Below are 20,293 nucleotides of genomic sequence, written 5' to 3' on the forward strand. Positions count from 1 at the left end.
GGGACCGAGCGGGCGCGCCTAGGGCTCCCTCCCTGCCTGCCTGCCGCAGCCTCGCGAGCCCTTCCTGCCGCCCCATGGCCTGGCCTCCCTCCGGCGCCCCCTCGGGTCTCCCCTCGGCGGGGCTCCCGGGGCCACTCCGCCTCGGCCAGTGAGGTGGTGCTGCTGCTGCTGCTGGTGCCGCCGTCCGCGCGCGCGCGCCGGTGCGCCCCTCTCCTCCTCCTCCTCTTCCTCCTCCTCGTCGTCCCCGCGTGTCGCCGCCGCCGCCGCCGGGGCCCCGCGCTCTGAGCCTCCCGGCCGCAGGATGCTGCCGTCGCAGGAGGCCTCGAAGCTGTACCATGACAACTACATGCGGAACTCGCGGGCCATCGGCGTGCTGTGGGCCATCTTCACCATCTGCTTCGCCATCATCAACGTGGTGGTCTTCATCCAGCCCTACTGGATCGGCGACAGCGTCAGCACGCCCAAGCCTGGCTACTTCGGCCTCTTCCACTACTGCGTGGGCAACGAGGGCAACAACCGCGAGCTCACCTGCCACGGCTCCTTCGCCGACTTCCGCAGCATCCCCTCGCGCGCCTTCAAGGCCGCCTCCTTCTTCGTGCTGCTCTCCATGGTGCTGATCCTGGGCTGCATCACCTGCTTCTCGCTCTTCTTCTTCTGCAACACGGCCACGGTCTACAAGATCTGCGCCTGGATGCAGCTGCTGGCAGGTAAGGGGGGAAGCGGGGCCTCGGGGGACCCCTCCCCACCCATACACAACTCTCTCTCTGCCCCCACGCACTTACCCCTCCCCAAAGGACCTTCCTCGCCCCACACGCAAGCCAACCCAAATTCCAAAGGAGGGAGGGGGAAGTGTCGAGATGGGGAAGAGTGGGGCGCTTGCCCCCCAACTAGGATGGAACAGTGGGCAGAACTGGGATAACCAGAAGTTTGGGTGACCGGGTCGTTTTGCTAAGTGGGGATGAACCTGATTTTAAGTGGGTTGCATGGGAGGAAGACACACAGTGACTTAGGCTCTTTTGGAACAATTAGTTGTTGCAGCCTTGTGCCGTAAAGGGATACCCATTTTCCCGGAGCAGGATGAGGCCAACAGAACCAGGCTTGACAGCTCCTTTACACTGGGATCAACATAACAGATGCCTCTCTGAAGGTTTGATGAGACCCACTTTAAGCCAATGTGACCTCCACACATTTTGGGACTCCCATCAGCCCCAGTCAGCATGGCCGTTGGGTCAGGCGTGAGTGAGAGTTGTAGTCCAACAACATTTGCAGGGTGCCATATTGGAATGGAAACTCTAGGGCCTAGAAAGACTTGCTAGCCTAGACAGGCTCCAGAGTGCCCTGGTAAGTACTGGAACATAAGTGTTTCACTAAGCTTGTGGAATGTCTCTGGCTCTTGTGAGGTTGGGTGTATGTGTGTGTGTGTATACACACCACAGTATGTATAGTAATCTGCCTGTCGGTGCTTCTCAACAAAGTGTGATATGTGAATTTTGATGTAATTTCCTCTGGGCTTAGGCTGAAATAAAGGACAACGCTCTGACATGCCTTTCCCTTTTCTCAGCGTTCAGATAAATTACTGGGAGCTCTTTTAAAGCTTAAACAGGAAATTCCTTCATCTTTAATTTTAAATGTATCCAAAGATGTATTGATTTAAAACCAGCTCAGAGACTAAATCCTCGCCACAGGGAGCAGGAGAAATAATCCGGAGGATTGGTCAAGCGTCTTGCTGCCTCTGTGGCTCTGTCCAGGGTGCTGAAGGCATCACAGGAGGAACTGACTGCACTGTGCAGAATGTTGTTCGTTTGGTTGCAATGGCCAGGAAGGCTAGGAGACCAGGGTCATAACCAAAAGGCACGGGCCCAGATTTCTGGACTTTAGGTCAGATAATGCAGACCTGGAGACAGGTGTCAAGGAACATGTAAGGATTGATTGAGTAGGATCTGAAAGTCACTATCCTGAATTAAGGGGGGATCTCGGCAGGTGTATAACAAAAAGGGTCAAGAAGGGTGGACATCTCTTTTACAAATAGGTGCAAGAAGGCTGCCCCCTCCATTGTAAAAGCATTTTAAAGCTTAAGCTCTGGACTAAGTTGCAGGGGCCAGCCTAAGGATGGAAGACCTGAATTTTAAATGAGCCAAGATGCCTAGCTCAGCACTGAAGGAAGAGGTGATGAGTGAATATCTGATTAGCAGGAAAGATCTCCATCTAAAAAGTGTAACTAGGCCTGGTTGGGTCAGTAATAAGGTTTTTTTTGTTAAGGATGGGAGTGGGGGCAAAGGTGGTCAGGGTGCCTCTTCCTCGTGATAGACCACATTTTAAATGATGGGGGTCAGGATATGCTGTAGCCTCCCCAGCAAAGCACAGAGATCCCAACAAAGTTTCAATTGCACTGCTATGAAGGAGGTGTGGGTTGGCAGAGAAGCAAAGGTGGTTATGGGTCAATCAGGTGGGCTACTGGAGACCCACAGAGGTCTATACAATCCACCCTCTGCTCTGCTTCAGGCTTTCCCAACCCAATGCCACCCCCGACAGGATGTTGCTGGACTACAACTTCCATCATCCCTGACCACTTGCCTTTCTGGCTGGGGCTGATGGGAGATGTAGTCCACAACATCTGGAGGGCACCAGGTTGGAGAAGGCTCCTCAATTTGTACACATGCGGGGAAGCAATTGACCAGCTGCTTTTCCCTCTGTACTAGATATGGCCGGGGGGGGGGCGACAACATTTGAAGATATGGCATTATTATGTTTAGATGTTTTTAATGTATTTATCTTGATATTTTATTTAATGAGCTGGTGGTTCATAAATATTCTTATAAGTATAAATAAATAAAAGTATCTAAGGGTATTGATGGAACATATCCACCACTTCCATGGATATCAAAGGCTCTAGAACATTGTCCCTCCCTGTCTCCTCCCTTGGCTGCTGTTTTGTATAGCTCAGATATGGGGGAAGCTCTGTGGCCCTCCAGATGTTTTCGGACTACAACTCCCATCAGGCCTGACTACTGGCTGTGCTGTCTGGGGCTAACAGGGGATTGGAAGTCGGCAGCATCTGGAGGGCTGTCCACGTTCTCCATCCCTGATGTAGCGAAAAGCCCACAATGCAGTTCCTGCAAACCCTTCTTAAGGCAATATCACCATTGTCCTGCACTGTCGTGGGTCGGACTAGATGACCCTTGGGGGACCCTTCCAACTCTGCTATTCTGTGATCATGCAATGAGAGGCTTGGTCTGGCAATGAGACTGGAGGCCCCGAGAAGAGAGGTGACCCCAGGTTGGTGCTCTCAACATGGCATACCTAGATGCCTTGTCCTTGGTGGGCAGGAAAGGGTTACAGCCCGGCCAAGTTTCCAGATAAGGGCATTCCACTCCCAAGCATCACTTGGCATAGCAGATCATATGTAACCCTTCCCCACCTCCATGGATCCTTGCCAGATTCCTTCAGTAGATTCTACCCACAAACCAACAGCACCGTTCCCTAGCCATTGTAGTGGAGAGTCAAGAATAAGACACTACTGAGTGGAAACTGCTTGATTCAGCTGCCAAAGAATTAGCAGAGCACAGAAGGAGCAGAAGAGGCTGCAGCTTGGAGAGCCACTGAGGTGGTGTAAGGATGGCAGTGGCAGGAGTGGAATTTTCAGCAGATAAAAGCTGTTTTCGGCCCATTAGCTGTCTTGTTCTAACTAATTGATGGACTAATGAGCCAGTGGTGGTTCATAAAACAGTTTTACAACGGAGGCTTTATTTATCAAAGGTAGCATTTTATCTTGGCTAGGTAACACAGTCAATTTATTTATTTATTTGTGTATTGAAAGGTGGCGGGATGTTCTCTTGAGCACGTTACCTGACCCGAGTGCCTTAATCTGAACTGGGAAATGCCCGAGCCCAGATTGTTTGCAATAATGCCAGAGGCTCCAAACAACCGTTTCACAAAGCTCTGTTCTATTTACAATGAATTAGTCAACTAAACAGGGCTGATTTAATTGATTTATCAGTTCACCATCTAGCTAAAACAGGAAGCAAGCACAGCCTCAGCATGGTGGTGGTTGAGAATTTGTGTAGCCCATTCAAGCTGATGCATAAATGGAGACACGGCCAGGGCAGGGTAATCTGGCTGTGGAAATGACCACACAAAGCACAAACATCAGCGCACATTAGGTTAAGGAATGGGACAGATCAAGTTGGTGGACAGCAGAGACAAAATGTTGATGCTTTTCGCATTCTGCACCAATTATATGCATTCCAGTATAAGGCTGCCCAGGTGTAAACAAAGTAATATGCAGTAGTACCTTGGGTTAAGTACTTAATTCATTCCGGAGGTCCGTACTTAACCTGAAACTGTTCTTAACCTGAAGCACCACTTTAGCCAATGGGGCCTCCTGCTGCCGCCGCGCCGCCAGAGTGCAATTTCTGTTCTCATCCTGAAGCAAAGTTCTTAACCTGAAGCACTATTTATGGGTTAGCGGAGTCTGTAACCTGAAGCGTATGTAACCTGAAGCGTATGTAACCTGAGGCACCACTGTATGTGGGTGAACCTGCAAGAATACCTGGTTTGTTTGTCAAAAAATAAAGTTGCCCCCCCAAAAAAGTTAATGATTTCCCCCCCCCAAGCCGCCCCCTGCCCTCTGGTTACCCAGGGGGGAAATGGACAGATGGGGTGGAAGATTTCGCCTGCCCGACCACTCGCTTTATTCTAAAAGCAGACCTTCAAGAAAAGTGGCTCACCAGAGAGTTGTGTTTATTTTTATTCCGAGGTCAGTATTTGAGAAACTACAGAAACTGGAATGATTCCTCCACCCACCCACCCCATCCAACAAATAATAGGAGGAGAGGTATACAGGCAACTGCCCATTTACACATGTTCAATATGCGGATAACTTGTACATGTGCATCACACTAAGCCCGGAAGTGAAATTTAAAAATTGCCAGAACATCCCCAGAAGAGCACAGAAAAGTCTGAAAAGGCATGAAAACAGCGCCTAGCAATCCCATAGCCCAGGGGTCAGCAACCTTTTTCAGCCGTGGGCCGGTCCACCGTCTCTCAGACCATGTGGGGGGCCGGACTGTATTTTTTTGGGGGGGGGAATGAATGAATTCCTGTGCCCCACAAATAACCCAGAGATGCATTTTAAATAAAAGCACACAGTCTACTCATATAAAAACACAAGGCAGGCCCCACAAATAACCCAGAGATCCATTTTAAATAAAAGCACACATTCTACTCATGTAAAAACATGCTGATTCCCAGACCGTCCGCTGGCCGGATTGAGAAGGCAATTGGGCCGCATCTGGCCCCCAGGCCTTAGTTTGCCTACCCCTGCCATAGCCTTTGCCATTGCAATCCCAAGAGCCTTTGCACTGACCGTTGAGGCCTGTGGTGTGTTGGAGTTTGAGGAAGGAGATTGTGCAAGAGAGTTGGGCATCAGGTAAGTGCTGGTGGTCTTTTAAAGGTTTTCCAGAGGTTTAAAGGGTGTCTGCAGGATTTTCCAATGGGTGCTTCAATGATACGCGATTTCACATATGCGCCTGGTGCCTTGGAACGTAAGCCCTGCATAAATGGGTAGCTTAGAGATGTGGGTGGCGCTGTGGTCTAAACCACTGAGCCTAGGGCTTGCCGATCAGAAGGTCGGCGGTTCGAATCCCCGTGACGGGGTGACCTCCTGTTGCTCAGTCCCTGCTCCTGCCCACCTAGCAGTTTGAAAGCACGTCAAAGTGCAAGTAGATAAATAGGTACCACTCTGGCGGGAAGGTAAACGGCATTTCCGTGCACTGCTCTGGTTCGCCAGAAGCAGCTTGGTCATGCTGGCCACATGACCCGGAAAAACTGTCTGCGGACAAACGCCGGCTCCTCGGCCTATAGAGCTAGATGAGCGCCGCAACCCCAGAGTTGTTCGCAACTGGACTTATCAGCCAGGGGTCCCTTTAACTTTACTATTCTGGCTTTTCATTCTTCTCCATTCCATTGTTGTGTTGTTCTTGCCACAGCCTCCCCTGGCTAGTTCCTTCCCGCATTGTAACTAAATCCAACTGCTGAACCTTCGCAACACAAAAGCTCTACAGTCAGTATATTGAGAGGGGCAGAGAGCTGGTCAGCTCTGTTTTCTTCTCCACGATGAAAGGACTTCTACCATACAGCTCAGCATCGGTTGGGGCCCGGGAACTGAGTGTGTCGGCTGCATGAGAGATGGTGGAGGGCAGAGGGATTGTCTTAGATAGGAGAAGTCTCCTATCTCACCTGCGCCCCGGCTTCCCAGTCACTAGTGGCTGCTGGGCCCTGCAGTGTCCCAGCCCAGTGAGAAAGGCTTTCTTCAATGAAGCAGAATGTTGGAAAAGTCAAGGCAGACAAAAGAAAGCACTTCTTCATAGAATTGTGGAGTTGGAAGGAACCACAAGGGTCATTTAGTCCAGTGTTTCCCAACCTTGGGCCTCCAGCTGTTTTTGGACTACAACTCCCATCATCCCTAGCTAGCAAGACCAGTGGTCAGGAATGATGGGAATTGTAGTTCAAAAACAGCTGGAGGCCCAAGGTTGGGAAACACTGAATTTTAGTCCAACTCCCTGCAATGCAGGATTCTTTTTGTCCAACGTGGGGCTTGAACCCACCACCCTGAGATCAAGAGTCTAACGCTCTATTGACTGAGCTATCACGCAGTGCATAGTTGAAGTATGGAATCTGCTCCCTGAAGATGTAGTGATGGCCACCAACTTGGATGGCTTCAAAAAAACACACAACCAGACAAATTCACAGAGAACAAGGCTATCAGTGATTAGTAGCCACTTTGGCTAGCTATGCACTGCCAGAGGAGATATGATTTTTGTTGTTTAGTCGTGTCCAACTCTTCGTGACCCCATGGACCAGAGCACGCCAGGCACCTCTGTCTTCCACTGCCTCCCACAGTTTGGTCAAACTCATGTTGGTAGCTTCGAGAACACTGTCCAACCATCTCGTCCTCTGTCGTCCCCTTCTCCTTGTGCCCTCCATCTTTCCCAGCATCAGGGTCTTTTCCAGGGAGTCTTCTCTTCTCATGAGGTGGCCAAAGTATTGGAGCCTCAGCTTCAGGATCTGTCCTTCCAGTGAGCACTCAGGGCTGATTTCCTTCAGAATGGAGAGGTTTGATCTTCTTGCAGTCCATGGGACTCTCAAGAGTCTCCTCCAGCGCCATAATTCAAAGGCATCCATTCTTCGGCGATCAGCCTTCTTTATGGTCCAGCTCTCACTTCCATACATCACTACTGGGAAAACCATAGCTTCAACTATACGGACCTTTGTTGGCATGGTGATGTCTCTGCTTTTTAGCCGTCTTCAAATGTCTAAAGGGCTGTTGCATGGAAGGTGGAACAAGCTTGTTTTCACCTGCTCTGGAGGGTAGGACCCGAACCAATGGATTCAAATTGCAGACAGGAGATTCTGATTAAACACCAGGAAGGCCTTTCTGATGCTACGAGCTGTTTGGCAGTGGAACGGACTACCCCGGAAGGTGGTGGACTCTCCTTCGTTTTTTAAACAGAGGTTGGATAGCTATCTGTCATGGATACTTTAGCAGTGACTCCTGCCTTGCAGGGGGTTGAAAACAAAGGGGCACCCCCCCCCAGGAGAGATCTGGGCACTGTGAATATGGAGAGCGCAAAGAGTTGGCGTATTTAGGTTAAAGCAAGGCTTGCATTTCTCCCCTTCCTTTCCTAGGATAGGCAAGAGGGTTTGTGTTGTAAACAATGCCTGTCCTTAGATGGAAAAGAAAAATAAAGGAGTCTGCTTCAAAGCCTAGTTCTAGCAAAGGGGAGCTAGAAGCAGTTTCGAGAGAGTTCAAGGCCATTTCACACTAGAGCCGAGGAACAGGGATACCAGGGTTGAGTGGAGTCTCAACCCGAGAAGACAACGTCTCTGTTTGGAAACACTTTAAGTCTTCGCCGTCTAATTAGTGGCTAACAAATCAGCGAAGGCTCTAATTAGGGCTTCCCAGAAAACTCCAGCTTAAGAGGCACTGCCTCCCCCCCCCCCCCGCACCCCCCAGGAAGTGGGATCTAATTAGGAGAAAAGATGCTCCTGTTATTCCAAACAGAAAAAGACCAGCCATCTGCCCTGCTGGAAACCCCAGTAATTCAGAACCACAGTGTGGGTTTTTCCCTTCTTCTTCTTCTTCTTCTTCTTCTTCTTCTTCTTCTTCTTCTTCTTCTTCTTCTTCTTCTTCATTACAAAATTCTCCCTATTCTAAAACCAGCCACTGTGACGTGTTCCAGGAAGGAGGAAAAATAATCATAATAATCAGGTGGATGGGTGACTGTGCTCCAAGCTCAGCCCAAAATTCTGAGTCCACTGCTGGCTGGTCCATTAGAACAAGTGGGGCAATAAGCTCAGTCTGCCCTCCTTACAGATGACGAGCTTTGTGGGTGGCATGGGCTGTCAACCTCCTTATTGGTCTTGCCTTTGTAGAACTCAGCAAGGAGGGAAATGGAGTCAAAAGCAGGATTAGTTCATCATCATCATCATCATTTTTAATTTGTATACCGTCTTTCTATCTTACAACACTCAAGGCGGTTTACAAGCTGAAGAAACAAAAAATAAGAATCTAATGCAATACAAAAATGTGATAATAAAGCATAACTTTAAAATAGGCTACCTACATCAAAAAAGGAACATTCAACAATCATTAGAATAATATTAAATAATAATAATAACATAAAAAAGTTAAAAGGGACGTGGGTGGTTCTGTGGGTTAAACCACAGAGCTTAGGACTTGCTGATCAGAAGGTTGGCAGTTCGAATCCCCGCTTCGGGTGAGCTCCCGTTGCTTGGTCCCAGCTCCTGCCAACCTAGCAGTTTGAAAGCATGTCAAAGTGCAAGTAGATAAATAGGTACCGCTCCGGCGGGAAGGTAAACGGCATTTCTGTGCACTGCTCTGGTTCACCAGAAGTGGCTTAGTCATGCTGGCCACATGACCCAGAAGCTGTACGCCGGCTCCCTCAGCCAATAAAGCAAGATGAGCGCCGCAACCCCAGAGTCGTCCGCGACTGGACCTAATGGTCAGGGGTCCCTTTACCTTTACCTATAAAAGTTAAACAGAAATTCCCTCAACAGTTACAATAAATAATTTCTAAACTATAGTCAATAAAGCAATAGCAAGCCACAGTACATAAAATAATGCAATACAAAATGAGAAGCAGAGACTAGAGGGTGGGGCAAGGCAGGTGGAAGGAGGCCTTGCCTGATGAAGTCTCTCCCCTCACAGTTCTTCCTTCAGGAACAGCTCCCTTATGAGGACTCCAGTTTGTATGGGCTGGCCTGCCTCTCAGCGTCACTCAGCCTCAGTAGTAGTCATTGGCTATGGCTCCCCCTACTGTTGGCCTCCCGGCCTCCCGCCCTACCAGCCCCAGGAGGAACCAGCCTCTGCTTCCTGAGTCTCCCCAGAGTAATCAGTCGGGGAACCCAAGGCGAGAGTCTTCAACGAGGCTGTGCACGCTTGAATCTTCCTTCCCCCTGCCTCTTCCTCCGCAGATGGTCCTTGTCATCTTTAATTGTGAGCCATTTGGGACAAATGCATCGGCGTAGCAGGTGTTGGCAGAGGAAGCAGCCAGAGGGGCTGAAGGAGGAGCTGGGCGTAAACCGCAGGCAAATGCACACCATCATCATACACCTTGGCAGGGGAAAATGTGGCCGATGCATTTAGATAGCTGGGAAGCTACTCAGGTGCTGAGGCTCCGGCTTGCTCAGAGCCAGTGTGGTGTATTGGTTAGAGTGTTGGACTAGGACCTGGGAGACCAGGGTTCAAATCCCCGCTCGGCCATGAAGCTCGCTGGGTGACCTGTTATTGCTCATGAGCTCTCTAGGTGTGCTGGTCCCGGGGGGGAAGGTACTATTACCGTAGCCAACGTTCAGTCCTGAGTCACTAGCCTGGTAGAAGTTCACAAGATGAGACGCGAGGTCCGAAACAGGGAGCCGGGCGGGGTCAGGAACACTCGAAGATCAGAAGCAGGAAGCCGGGCGAGGAACAGGAACACTGGAGGTGCAGGTCTAGGTCCGGGTAAGAACAGGTACTCCACAACGACGTTGCTCCCGCAACCTGGGACCGGGCTGACTGACCTTTATCTTCTTCTAAGGCCAGGGGCGGTCCCGGCCCCCAGGAGCCCCGCCTCTCCTGGCCTTAAGGCGAGCACTCCTCCTGGGAGAAACCAGTTCCCTTCGCCTCTCTGCCCTAAGCCTCTGCAGTTCAGGAGAGGCCAAAGGGTTACTGGGCCCCGGGGGAGGCTCACCTGTAGGCACTGAGTCTTCAAGCACCTCTGGGGCCAGAATGGATTCACCTGGTGCCTGCTCCTGAGGATCTGGCACAGGTGCAGGCTCCTTAGAATCAAGGCCTTGCCCCAGTTCAGCCAGCCCTGGAGGCGGGGACTCCTGTGCCGGCTGGGATTCCTCCGGTTCACTCTCAGAATCGGAATCCCAGGCCATCACACTAGGTGACCTTGGGCCAGTCACTGCCTCTCAGCCTAACCTACCTCACAAGGTTTTTGTAGGGGTTGAATGAGGAGGGAACGAACCTTGAGCTCCTTGGAAGAAAAGGTGGGATATAAATGCAATAAACAGACAACACCCTTGTCATTTGGGAAGCCTTTTGCCTCGTCTTCTTCTTCTTCTTCTTTGACGATCACATGTAGCCAAGTAAGATTGTCTTCCATGAACACGGGTTTAACAGTCAGTCTGTAAGTGACTGTGGAGGCCAATTCTGGATCCATACATCCTTCCACAGTGGGGCCATAGGTTTCTAGGCAGGAGTTGATCACGGTGTGGATTTGCCAAGTGTGCCTTCCTCTTAGGACATTTCTCCCTTTCGTCCTAAGTTTGAGCGTCTTCAAAGTCCATGACACCTTTGGTAAAGGTTGTTCTCCAGTTGGAGTGCTCACAGGCCACTGTTTCCCAGCTGTCGGTGTTTATACTACATTTTTTAGATTTGCGTTAAGAGAGTCTTTTTAAAAAGATTTGCCTTGAGACAGTCTTTAAACCATTTTTGTTGTCCGCCAGCAATACGCTTTCCATTTTTAAGTTCGGAATAGAGTAGTTGCTTTGGAAGACAATAATCAGGCATCCGAACAACATGACCAGTCCAATGAAGTTGATGTTGAAGAACCATTGCTTTGACACTGGTGATCTTTGCTTCTTCCAGTACACTGGCATTCGTTTGCCTGTCTTCCCAAACGATGTGTAACATTTTTCGGAGACACCGTTGAGGGAATCTTTTGAGGAGTTGGAGATGGCGCTTATAAGTGGTCCATGTTTCACAAGCATACAGTAAAGTTGGTAGTACAATAGCTTTGTAAACAAGCATTTTGGTTCCCCTTCGAATGTTCCGGTTCTCAAACACTCTGCACTTCAGTCGGGAGAAAGCTGTACTTGCAGAGCTCAGGCAATGCTGGATGTTGGCCCTTGTGGAAAGATAACTGCCCAGGTAGGAAAAGTGATCAAAACTTTCCAATGTTACACCATTAAGTTGGATTTGTGGCACTGCAGAGGGGTTGTTTTGTGCTTGTTGGTGCAGCACTTTGGTTTTTTGTGTATTGAGCGATAGGCCAAGTTTTCCATAAGCCTCTGTGAAGATTGTCGAAGGGAAACTCCCCACTGGGGTAGAAATCATATATCGAACAGATGGAAAGCTCTTTCATCTGAGTAGATTGAAAGCAAAGAGTTTCAGACACGGGCCTTTCCCTGGAAATGCTAGGGCTCAAAGTGGGGGCCTTCTGCATGCCAAGCACCTTCTCTGCCTCCGCCTCAGTCCCTTGTTCCCAGCACTTGGTAATCAAAGGAGGGTGCTGCTTCGGAGCAGATTAGGAGCAGCCGGTGAGTTATATCAGCAAAGGGGTTTCCTTTGTTGCATTTTTTCCTAAGAGGACTGCTTCATTGCAGGTATGTAGGGAGGTCAGGCAGCCTCCTCTGCAGCAGAAGCCTTGAAAGACTTAGATGAACACAGCCGGCAGGTGGACCTCGGAGGACAGGTGGAAGAGAGAGGGATGAGAGCCTGAGCAAAGCTCTTCTAGCATAGCTTTCCGGTGGTTGGCTTTGGTTTTGCAACGCTGTGCTCAGGCGGGCAGCGTTTCACTGGCCCCTGTGTCAGAGCGCTGCATGTCCAATTTCAGGCAGGTAGGCAGGCAGTGGTGGGACGCAGGTGGCGCTGTGGGTTAAACCACAGAGCCTAGGACTTGCCGATCAGAAGGTCGGCGGTTTGAATCCCAGCGACGGGGTGAGCTTGGTCCCTGCTCCTGCCAACCTAGCAGTTTGAAAGCACGTGAAAGTGCAAGTAGATAGAAGGCCCTCAGAGGTGGACTTCCGTGTCCAGGTTGAACTATGGGGGTGGAGATGCTCCTTCAGGTATACAGGGCTAGTATACAACAAATTGCACTGATAAAAGCTGCTTTTTTATACAGTGGTACCTCGGGTTACATACGCTTCAGGTTACAGACTCTACTAACCCAGAAATAGTGCTTCAGGTTAAGAACTTTGCTTCAGGATGAGAACAGAAATCATGCTCCGGCGGTGCGGCAGCAGCAGGAGGCCCCATTAGCTAAAGTGGTGCTTCAGGTTAAGAACAGTTTCAGGTTAAGTATGGACGTCCGGAACGAATTAAGTACTTAACGTGAAGTACCACTGTATAGCATTTTAGATTGTCTCCCACCACACACCCACACCCAAAGTGCTTTTCAATGTGCATTGTGCTTTATCCTTGTTGACAGCCGAGCTCACATCATGGGCCTGTGGCAGAAGATGGTATAAAAACACTTCTTCCCGGTGGTGGATGTTCCATTGGGTGGAACAGCTCACCAAGTCTGCCCTCGGCCAGCCTCTATTTGCTTGCCTTCTTACTTGCATCCCGCCCAGAAGATGGCACTGGATGTCAGCTTCCTCTTCCTTTGTCATCGTGTTGCCGCTTGTAGAAGCTGGCAGGGACAACATTAGTTGAATTTGCCTATCGAGTGCCACCTACTGTTGGCCTCCGGGCTTTCCACCCATCACTATTGCTTCCCAATGCCAAACTTCATACCTTTTTATTTCTGATGTCATTTTTATTGACGATGGCTCTTCTTCTGTAAAAAAACGAAACAGCATTATTAAAAAAAGACGAAGGCAAAATGATGCAAAGACTAAATAAACCATTCATCATAATTACAACAAACCAAGTATTTTCTCAACAGTAGCAGGTGCGTTGTTAAGATGCAATATATACTTGCTCTGAATTTTCCATTTTAAAAAAATCCAACCCATAAATAAATGCGTTTACTTCCAAAATGACTGCATCTAAGGTATATTCGCTTCCCTTCACATAACTAGATATTTCGTCCATTGCAGCTACATTACTCAAATCTATGCATCCACTCCGTCACATTAGGTAGATTTGTGTCCTTACAAATATTTGCTGTGGAGATTTTCGAAGCTACCAGATAAATTGAACCACGGTCGTGATCTTCCCTCCTAACGAAACCTTGAACACATCCTAAGAATAAAACACCAGGTGCATCCAGAAAAATGCAAGCGAGGCAACATCTCTACCCAGTTTTTCATTTGAAACCTGGGCATCTTCGGCTGACATAGCTGGCGATCCACCGAGCTGAATGCAGCCCCACCAGCCATGCAGGCTTCCTCGCCAGATACTTAACAACTCTCCCCTCCTTTTGGTTTATTTACCGGTAGTTTCTTTGGCAGTTCCAGATGGGTGACGAAAACAGGGAGCTTCTCAAGCCCTGGGTGGACCCCCGTTTGTGACTTGTGAGCTGCAGTTACCTTAGCACAGGCATGGCCAAACTTGGCCCTCCAGCGGTTTTGGGACTACAACTCCCATCACCCCTAGCTAACAGGACCAGTGGTCAGGGATGATGGGAATTGTAGTCCCAAAACAGCTGGAGGGCCAAGTTTAGCCATGCCTGCCTTAACAGGTCATAGACTGTACAGGCCTGCTCTATCCAGTGCACCAGTGACATAGGCAGGGAGAACTTGGGACCAAACGCATCCCTCCAGGCCTCTCTGTCTGGACCCTGAGGTCTCTCCCCCTGCCACACACCCCTACCTGGCCACAGCCACTCAGCAGCCTTGCTTCACACCTTCCTAATTTTCCTGGCCTCTGGCCCTGTCCACCGCTGGCATGTGGCCCTTGGAAAGTTGCCCAGAAGGCTCAAAAAGGTTCCCCATCTCTGGGTTACCTTTGTGAACATTAAGTCACTGTTAGAATTGTTGGCATCTGTCTGTCTCAAGAGACAATGGAGTGTGCCTTCAGGGGTGAAGTCAGACCACTGTGTTAGCAGCACTGAAGTGACATCTCGGGGCCACGTGCCCTGCCAGTCTCCTAATTTGGCCCCAAGGGAGGGCATATCTTCATAATAAATGTATTGTTGCTTTCTGTTCCATGTTTAACTTATCACGGCTTGCCCCAGAGAATCCTGGGAATTGTTGTTTGGTGAGAGTCCTAAGTATTAAAGGTTCCTAGCATGCAAACACACTCTCACATAGTCGTTGATGCCTTTTTTTGAATTATTTTTTATTCATTTTACAATACAAAAATATAAAAACACATAACACAATTTTTCACAAATACATTTTTGGGAGTTCCCTCAGCTCTTCTGCAAATCCTCCATTTTAGTCCTTCTTCCACATTTCTTAATCTAATATTGCCTTTTATTAAAAACCTCCTCCCTCTTATTCCCTTTTTTACAATATTTCTAATATTATTTTCACAGAGTCTCTTGCAAACCTACAAACGTTAATTGTTCATCTCAAATACTTTTCAAATAGTCTACAAATTTACTCCAGTCTTCAGTGAATCTGTGGTCTCGTAGGCCTCGGATCCTTCCTGTTAGTTTATCAAGTTCTGCGTATTCCATTAACTTCATTCTCCATTCTTCCATCGACGGTAATTCTTCTTGTTTCCATTTTGGGGCTAGCAGTATTCTTGCCGCTGTTACTGCGTATAAAAAAAGCTTATAATCTTTTCTATTTATTTCATTTCCTAGTCGGTGATGCCTGTTGGTTATGGGGAAAGCTGGGCTGAACACAAACAGAGGAAGATTATCAGGTGTGCAGGACAGAGAGTCAGGAACTGATTTAGAGCAGCCTGACTTGGTTGCAAGGCAGCAGTCCCTTGCTTCTAGGTTATTCTACCCTGGAGGGGCTCCAGATCATTACACATTGCTGCTGTATATACTGTGCTCGCCTGCCAGGTAGCTTTGCGGGTGGGTGGATCTATATTCTGTATGCTGGGAAAAGCTGAGGTCTACGCTTGGAATACCTTAATAGCCGTCATTTATACTGCCCTACAGTATGTTATTTGGAGGTTTTACTTTTGGGAGGGAAATGTCCTAGCAAGGACGGCCGGACTGGATGACCTGATACGAAAAAGGACAAAGCTCTTTTTCTTCGTAGTTGTGCAAAAGCAGCAATTTCAACAGGTGTGTCTCTGGGGAACAATACAGGGCTGCCAGCTTTACCAGCAGCCTCTGCAGCTGTGCCACCAATAGCCATCAGAGGTGTGTGCAGATTTTAGGAGCCAGTGTGGTGTAGTGGTTAAGAGCGGTAGACTCGTAATCTGGGGAACCGGGTTCGCGTCTCCGCTCCTCCACATGCAGCTGCTGGGTGACCTTGGGCTAGTCACACTTCTTTGAAGTCCCTCAGCCTCACTCACCTCACAGAGTGTTTGTTGTGGGGGAGGAAGGGAAAGGAGCATGTTAGCCGCTTTGAGACTCCTTCGGGTGGTGATAAAGCGGGATATCAAATCCAAACTCCTCCTCCTCCTCCTCCTCTTCTTCTTCTTCTTCTTCTTCGGGGCAGTGGCATTTATCCCCGTTGCACTACTGCTGTCTGTGCATCAGGCTGAAGCCTCTGGGAGCAGGCTAGGCTGGTTATGCGCCCCCAAATCAGTTGGCACTTTTAGTGAGGAAAACTGTAACCTACACCGTATTCTCCTCTTCCCCAGGTTCTCTGTCTTCCTTTCCATCTGATCTCATCCTTTTAGTTGGGGAACATAAGACCTGGGGTGGTATTCAGCTAACTTTTACTCAGGGTGGGCCCACTAAAATGGCCAAGTTAGTCACAGCCATTAATTTTATTAGGACTCCTCTGAGTAAAAGTTTTGACTGCAAGCCCTGGTTCCCACATGCAGCAGAAATGAGCTGGTATAGTCCTGAGGTGTCAGAGTGGACTGTACCACCATAGGATCTGCTCAGGATTATTGGGCCTAATGAGCACAGCAACTCATCTCCGGCAGATCTTGCCCCCATGCTGAGACTGAAGGTCCCCTCCTCCCCACAGTTGCCTCTCCTCTGCAATCCAGGGTTTTCCCCAAGCAATCTGAGACTGCGCCTACATGATGTTAGCTACTCCTCTGTCCTCTTCATGCCTCTCCTGGTTCTGGGAGATGAGGAGGGGAGGGGAGCTTGTTGCAGCAGGATGGGGAGACAGACACCTGTGACTCTTCACTAGCCAGACTCATCTCTTGCCTCTTGGCAATCTCCCTCCTCGCCTGCTTCTGCCTCTGGTTCTGGACTCCTCTCTGCCACAGACTCCCCCTGCTCACAAAGCCCTGTTATCTCTCATCTTTTGACACGTCCTCCTCCCAGTCTTCACCCCCTGACTCCTCATCACCATCCCCCAACCAGTCTCCACCAGTCTCCTTCTTCCCTTGGGGGTTCCCCAGCTGGAACATTCCTCTGCGTCCAACCAGTCCCTGACATTACAGTGGCCAGCCAGAGGCCAATGGGAAGCCACCAGAAGGACCAGGGTGCAGCAGCCACTCTCCTTGTTTGTGATTCCCCCGGCAACTGGCATTCAGAGGCCTACTGCCTCCGACAGAGGAGGTGGAACATCCTAGGCGATGGGCACTGCTTGGCCTCCAAGGGAGCTCCTAATCAGGAAGGTTGAGGAAGCCCGAATGGCAATAACTGCTTTCCCCTCTTGGTATTGCACCAGGGCGGTAGAAGCCAGGCCTTACCTGCTGAACCTCATCCTGTCATGTGGCCGCTAACGCCACAGGAGCCTGTTTAGGGGTCAGCAGCCGGGAACAGTAATCAGAAGGCCACACACGGCTGCCAGCAGCATGGCTGCCTGCCACGTTCTTGCATTCCTCCAGACTGCACTGCTTTTGTGCTTCCCCTCCGCCCCGGCCCTTGTGGCTTATTGCTTGCTTATTCCTCATTTGTTCAGCATCGGCTTTGACGCTTCGTTCTATGACAGCACCTCATCTTTAACACCGGAGGGGGAGAAGAGAAGCAGGGAGAGAATGAAAACAAAAGCACAGCATTTTGCTCCTGTGTCCTTGGTGGCTCAAGGCAAAGCAATCATTCTCCAAATAAGTCTGCCTCTCCCCTTAATTGCTCCCTTCATGTCCTGGTGCTGCAGCTGACGCACAGATTCGCTTCTAGGAACCGTGCTGCCTGCTTCTCTCTTTGCCTTTAAGCTGCCGGTCCCTGGGTCAACCACACTGCCTTTACTCATCCCCAATGGGAAATGTGTGCCCCTCCAGATGTGGCTGGACTACAGCTCCCATAATCCCTTGCAGCTGGTGAGGCATGCTGGGTCTGACCGGGTCACGCAGGACCCTGGTTTCTTAATCTCCACCATTTCTCCAAGCTAGACTGTCACATATCTCCTTCCTGTTCTATTAAAATGTGAAAGGGGTATCTAAGTGCCCACCTGAGATCCTACCTGGCACCCAGACCGTGGCTCTCATTGGTCAGAAAGAGCCAGGGGTCTCTTGCTCTAGGAAAGGGGAGACAGCCATTAAAAGGTGCAATGCTCTTGAAGCTTTAACTCTCTCTGTCATCATGAATGTTGTGTCTGCCCTGAGATCTATGGGTATAGGACGGTATAGGTAAAGGTAAAGTAAAGGGACCCCTGACCATTAGGTCCAGTCGTGACCGACTCTGGGATTGTGGCGCTCATCTCGCTTTATTGGCCGAGGGAGCCGGCGTACAGCTTCCGGGTCATGTGGCCAGCATGACTAAGCCGCTTCTGGCAAACCAGAGCAGCGCACGGAAACGCCGTTTACCTTCCCGCCGGAGTGGTACCTATTTATCTACTTGCACTTTGACGTGCTTTCAAACTGCTAGGTGGGCAGGAGCAGGGACCGAGCAATGGGAGCTCACCCCGTCGTGGGGATTCGAACCGCTGACCTTCTGATCGGCAAGTCCTAGGCTCTGTGGTTTAACCCACAGCGCCACCCACGTCACAAATTGAATAAATAAAATAAAATCATCATCAGGGACCTGGGCCAGATCTTCTAGACCAACTGGACAGAGGCTGGCCACTTTTGCTGCCTACTCACAAGTAGACAGAGACCATTGTGTTGCTAGTAAGTAGCCTAGAAGTAAGTAGGCCAGAGACTGAGAGGAGATACAATGGCCACTGTCAAGTATATGAAGGGCTGTCACACAGGGGATGGAGCAAGCTTGTTTTTTCCTCCAGAAACCCAAAACCAACGGCTTCAAGTTACAAGAAAGGAGGTTCACACTAACCACCAGGAAGATGATGGACAGTAGATCAGACTCTCACGGGAGGTGGGTTTGGGGTTTTTTTAGGCAGAGGTTGCGTGGCGAGTTCCCGACCTCCCCCCCCCCCCCCAAGGTGGAAATAATGACACACAACACAATTATTAAGGTTAACGGGCTAAAAAAGGCCATAACATTATTGGTTACAGGTGATGAGCGGTATTGGCTTAGGCATTGGTCCTAACCGACTATATCCGACTCCAGCCCGTCTGTTTGAAGTCCGGGAAGGGTTAACCACCAGTAGGGGGAGTCCTGCTGATGCACATCAGGAACTCCCCCGGGGTCACCGCTAGGGAGGCGTGCCTTAGGCCCTAACCTCCTTAGGCTTCAGACAGGGCCATGCCCCCGGAATCCTTTAATGGAGTACCCTTCAATATGTGGGGCAGGTGATGGCGCTACCTCCCCTCTTCCATCTACAGAACAATACCAGTGCCTAACCGCCAATACCCAGAAAGTTGTGACGGTTTGCTACGAGGTAGGCGAAAACCAGGAACAGCTGGTGGGCGGCAAAGAGGGCAGGCCACGCCCCTGAGCCAGCCAATTTGCCAGCTAGGGAGTGACGTGGCCGGGAATCCCCCCAATCGCATGGGACTGGCCTCCACCCGCCTCCTTCGGCAGAAGTGGCTTTGTTTGGCCACCTGTCATGGATGATCTAGTTGAGATTCCTGCATTTCAAGGGTTTGCACCAGGTGACCCCCAGCATCCCTTCCAACTCTGCAATTTTATGATTCTAAGTGGTCGGGTTTTGGAGTCATTGGGCTCTTTTTGCTTTGAATGTTTCTGTTGGACCCAATTGCCCTCTTCCTAACATATCCCTAGTAAAGTTTTCCAGTTAGACTTGTGGAGTCGGTGTGTGTGTTTGCCACATTCGAGAATCCCTAGGCGTCCACATCACTTTTGAGTTTCACTCTATTGGGGGTCTTAAGACCACGGCTACGGTGGGTAAAGCCAGGAATTAGCCTGTCCTTGGGGTGAAGCAGAGGGCTCTGTGTAAATGGCAAGGGGTTGACCGGAAGCAGGAGGTGTGCTCATCCGGGATCCCAGGATTTGCCAATTCTTTGGATGTCCCCAGTTTCCCCGCTGCCACATGGTAAGACTCAGCTGGCAGCACTGCAGGGCTGTTGTACAGCAGTTGCACAACAAAGGGGTGTGAGAGACTCTTCTGACTAGTCCCTCTTCTGCACAGATGGGGGTTAGAGTCCAGTGATGAACATCTGGAGAGGTACCAGGTTCCTACATCCCTGTCTCTTGCCAGTGGAAGATTCCTCTAGCCCCATTTGTTGTCTTATTTATTTCTGGGAAAGGGCCATAGGTCTGTGGTAGAGCATTTGCTTTGCATGCCAAAGGTTCCAGGTTTAATCCCTGGCATCTCTGGGTAGACTTGGAAATGCCCCCCTCTTCTTCTGCCACTCATGGTCCCTTCCAACTCTATGATTCTGTGAAATGGATCAGTGGTTTGACTTAGGATAAAGCAGCTTCCCATGTTCCGATCTTTCCTGTAAGGAATGCAAAGGGATGCCCATGGTTCTCACACACCCTGCGCTTACCCTCACAACAACCCTGCGAGGTTGGGGCTGGCTTGGAGGTCACCCAGTATGCTTCATAGGAATCCTATGCCTCATCAGCCGGATAGCTCAGTTGGTTAGAGTGTGATGCTGATACCGCCAAGGTTGCAGGATCGATCCCTGTAAGGTACAGCTGCATACATTGGCTCCCAGTACGTTTCCGAGCACAATTCAAAGTGTTGGTGCTGACCTTTAAAGCCCTAAACGGCCTTGGTC

At 49.9% G+C, this 20,293-nt stretch overlaps 1 protein-coding gene across 2 annotated transcripts in view; it reads left to right on the forward strand.

The window, feature by feature from the left end:
- Positions 1-6: 6 nt before the first annotated feature.
- LHFPL4 (LHFPL tetraspan subfamily member 4) overlaps positions 7-20,293 on the forward strand; it is a 49,996-nt gene continuing 29,709 nt past the window's right edge. For both annotated transcript variants that reach the window (XM_028719724.2, XM_077925147.1), the window contains exon 1: positions 7-707. In XM_028719724.2, coding sequence (XP_028575557.1) covers positions 302-707 — 406 coding nt within the window. In that variant the 5' untranslated portion in view covers positions 7-301. The remainder of the gene's footprint in view (positions 708-20,293) is intronic.

The sequence above is a fragment of the Podarcis muralis genome, chromosome 2, assembly GCF_964188315.1.
Source record: "Podarcis muralis chromosome 2, rPodMur119.hap1.1, whole genome shotgun sequence".
NCBI classification, from domain to species: domain Eukaryota; kingdom Metazoa; phylum Chordata; class Lepidosauria; order Squamata; family Lacertidae; genus Podarcis; species Podarcis muralis.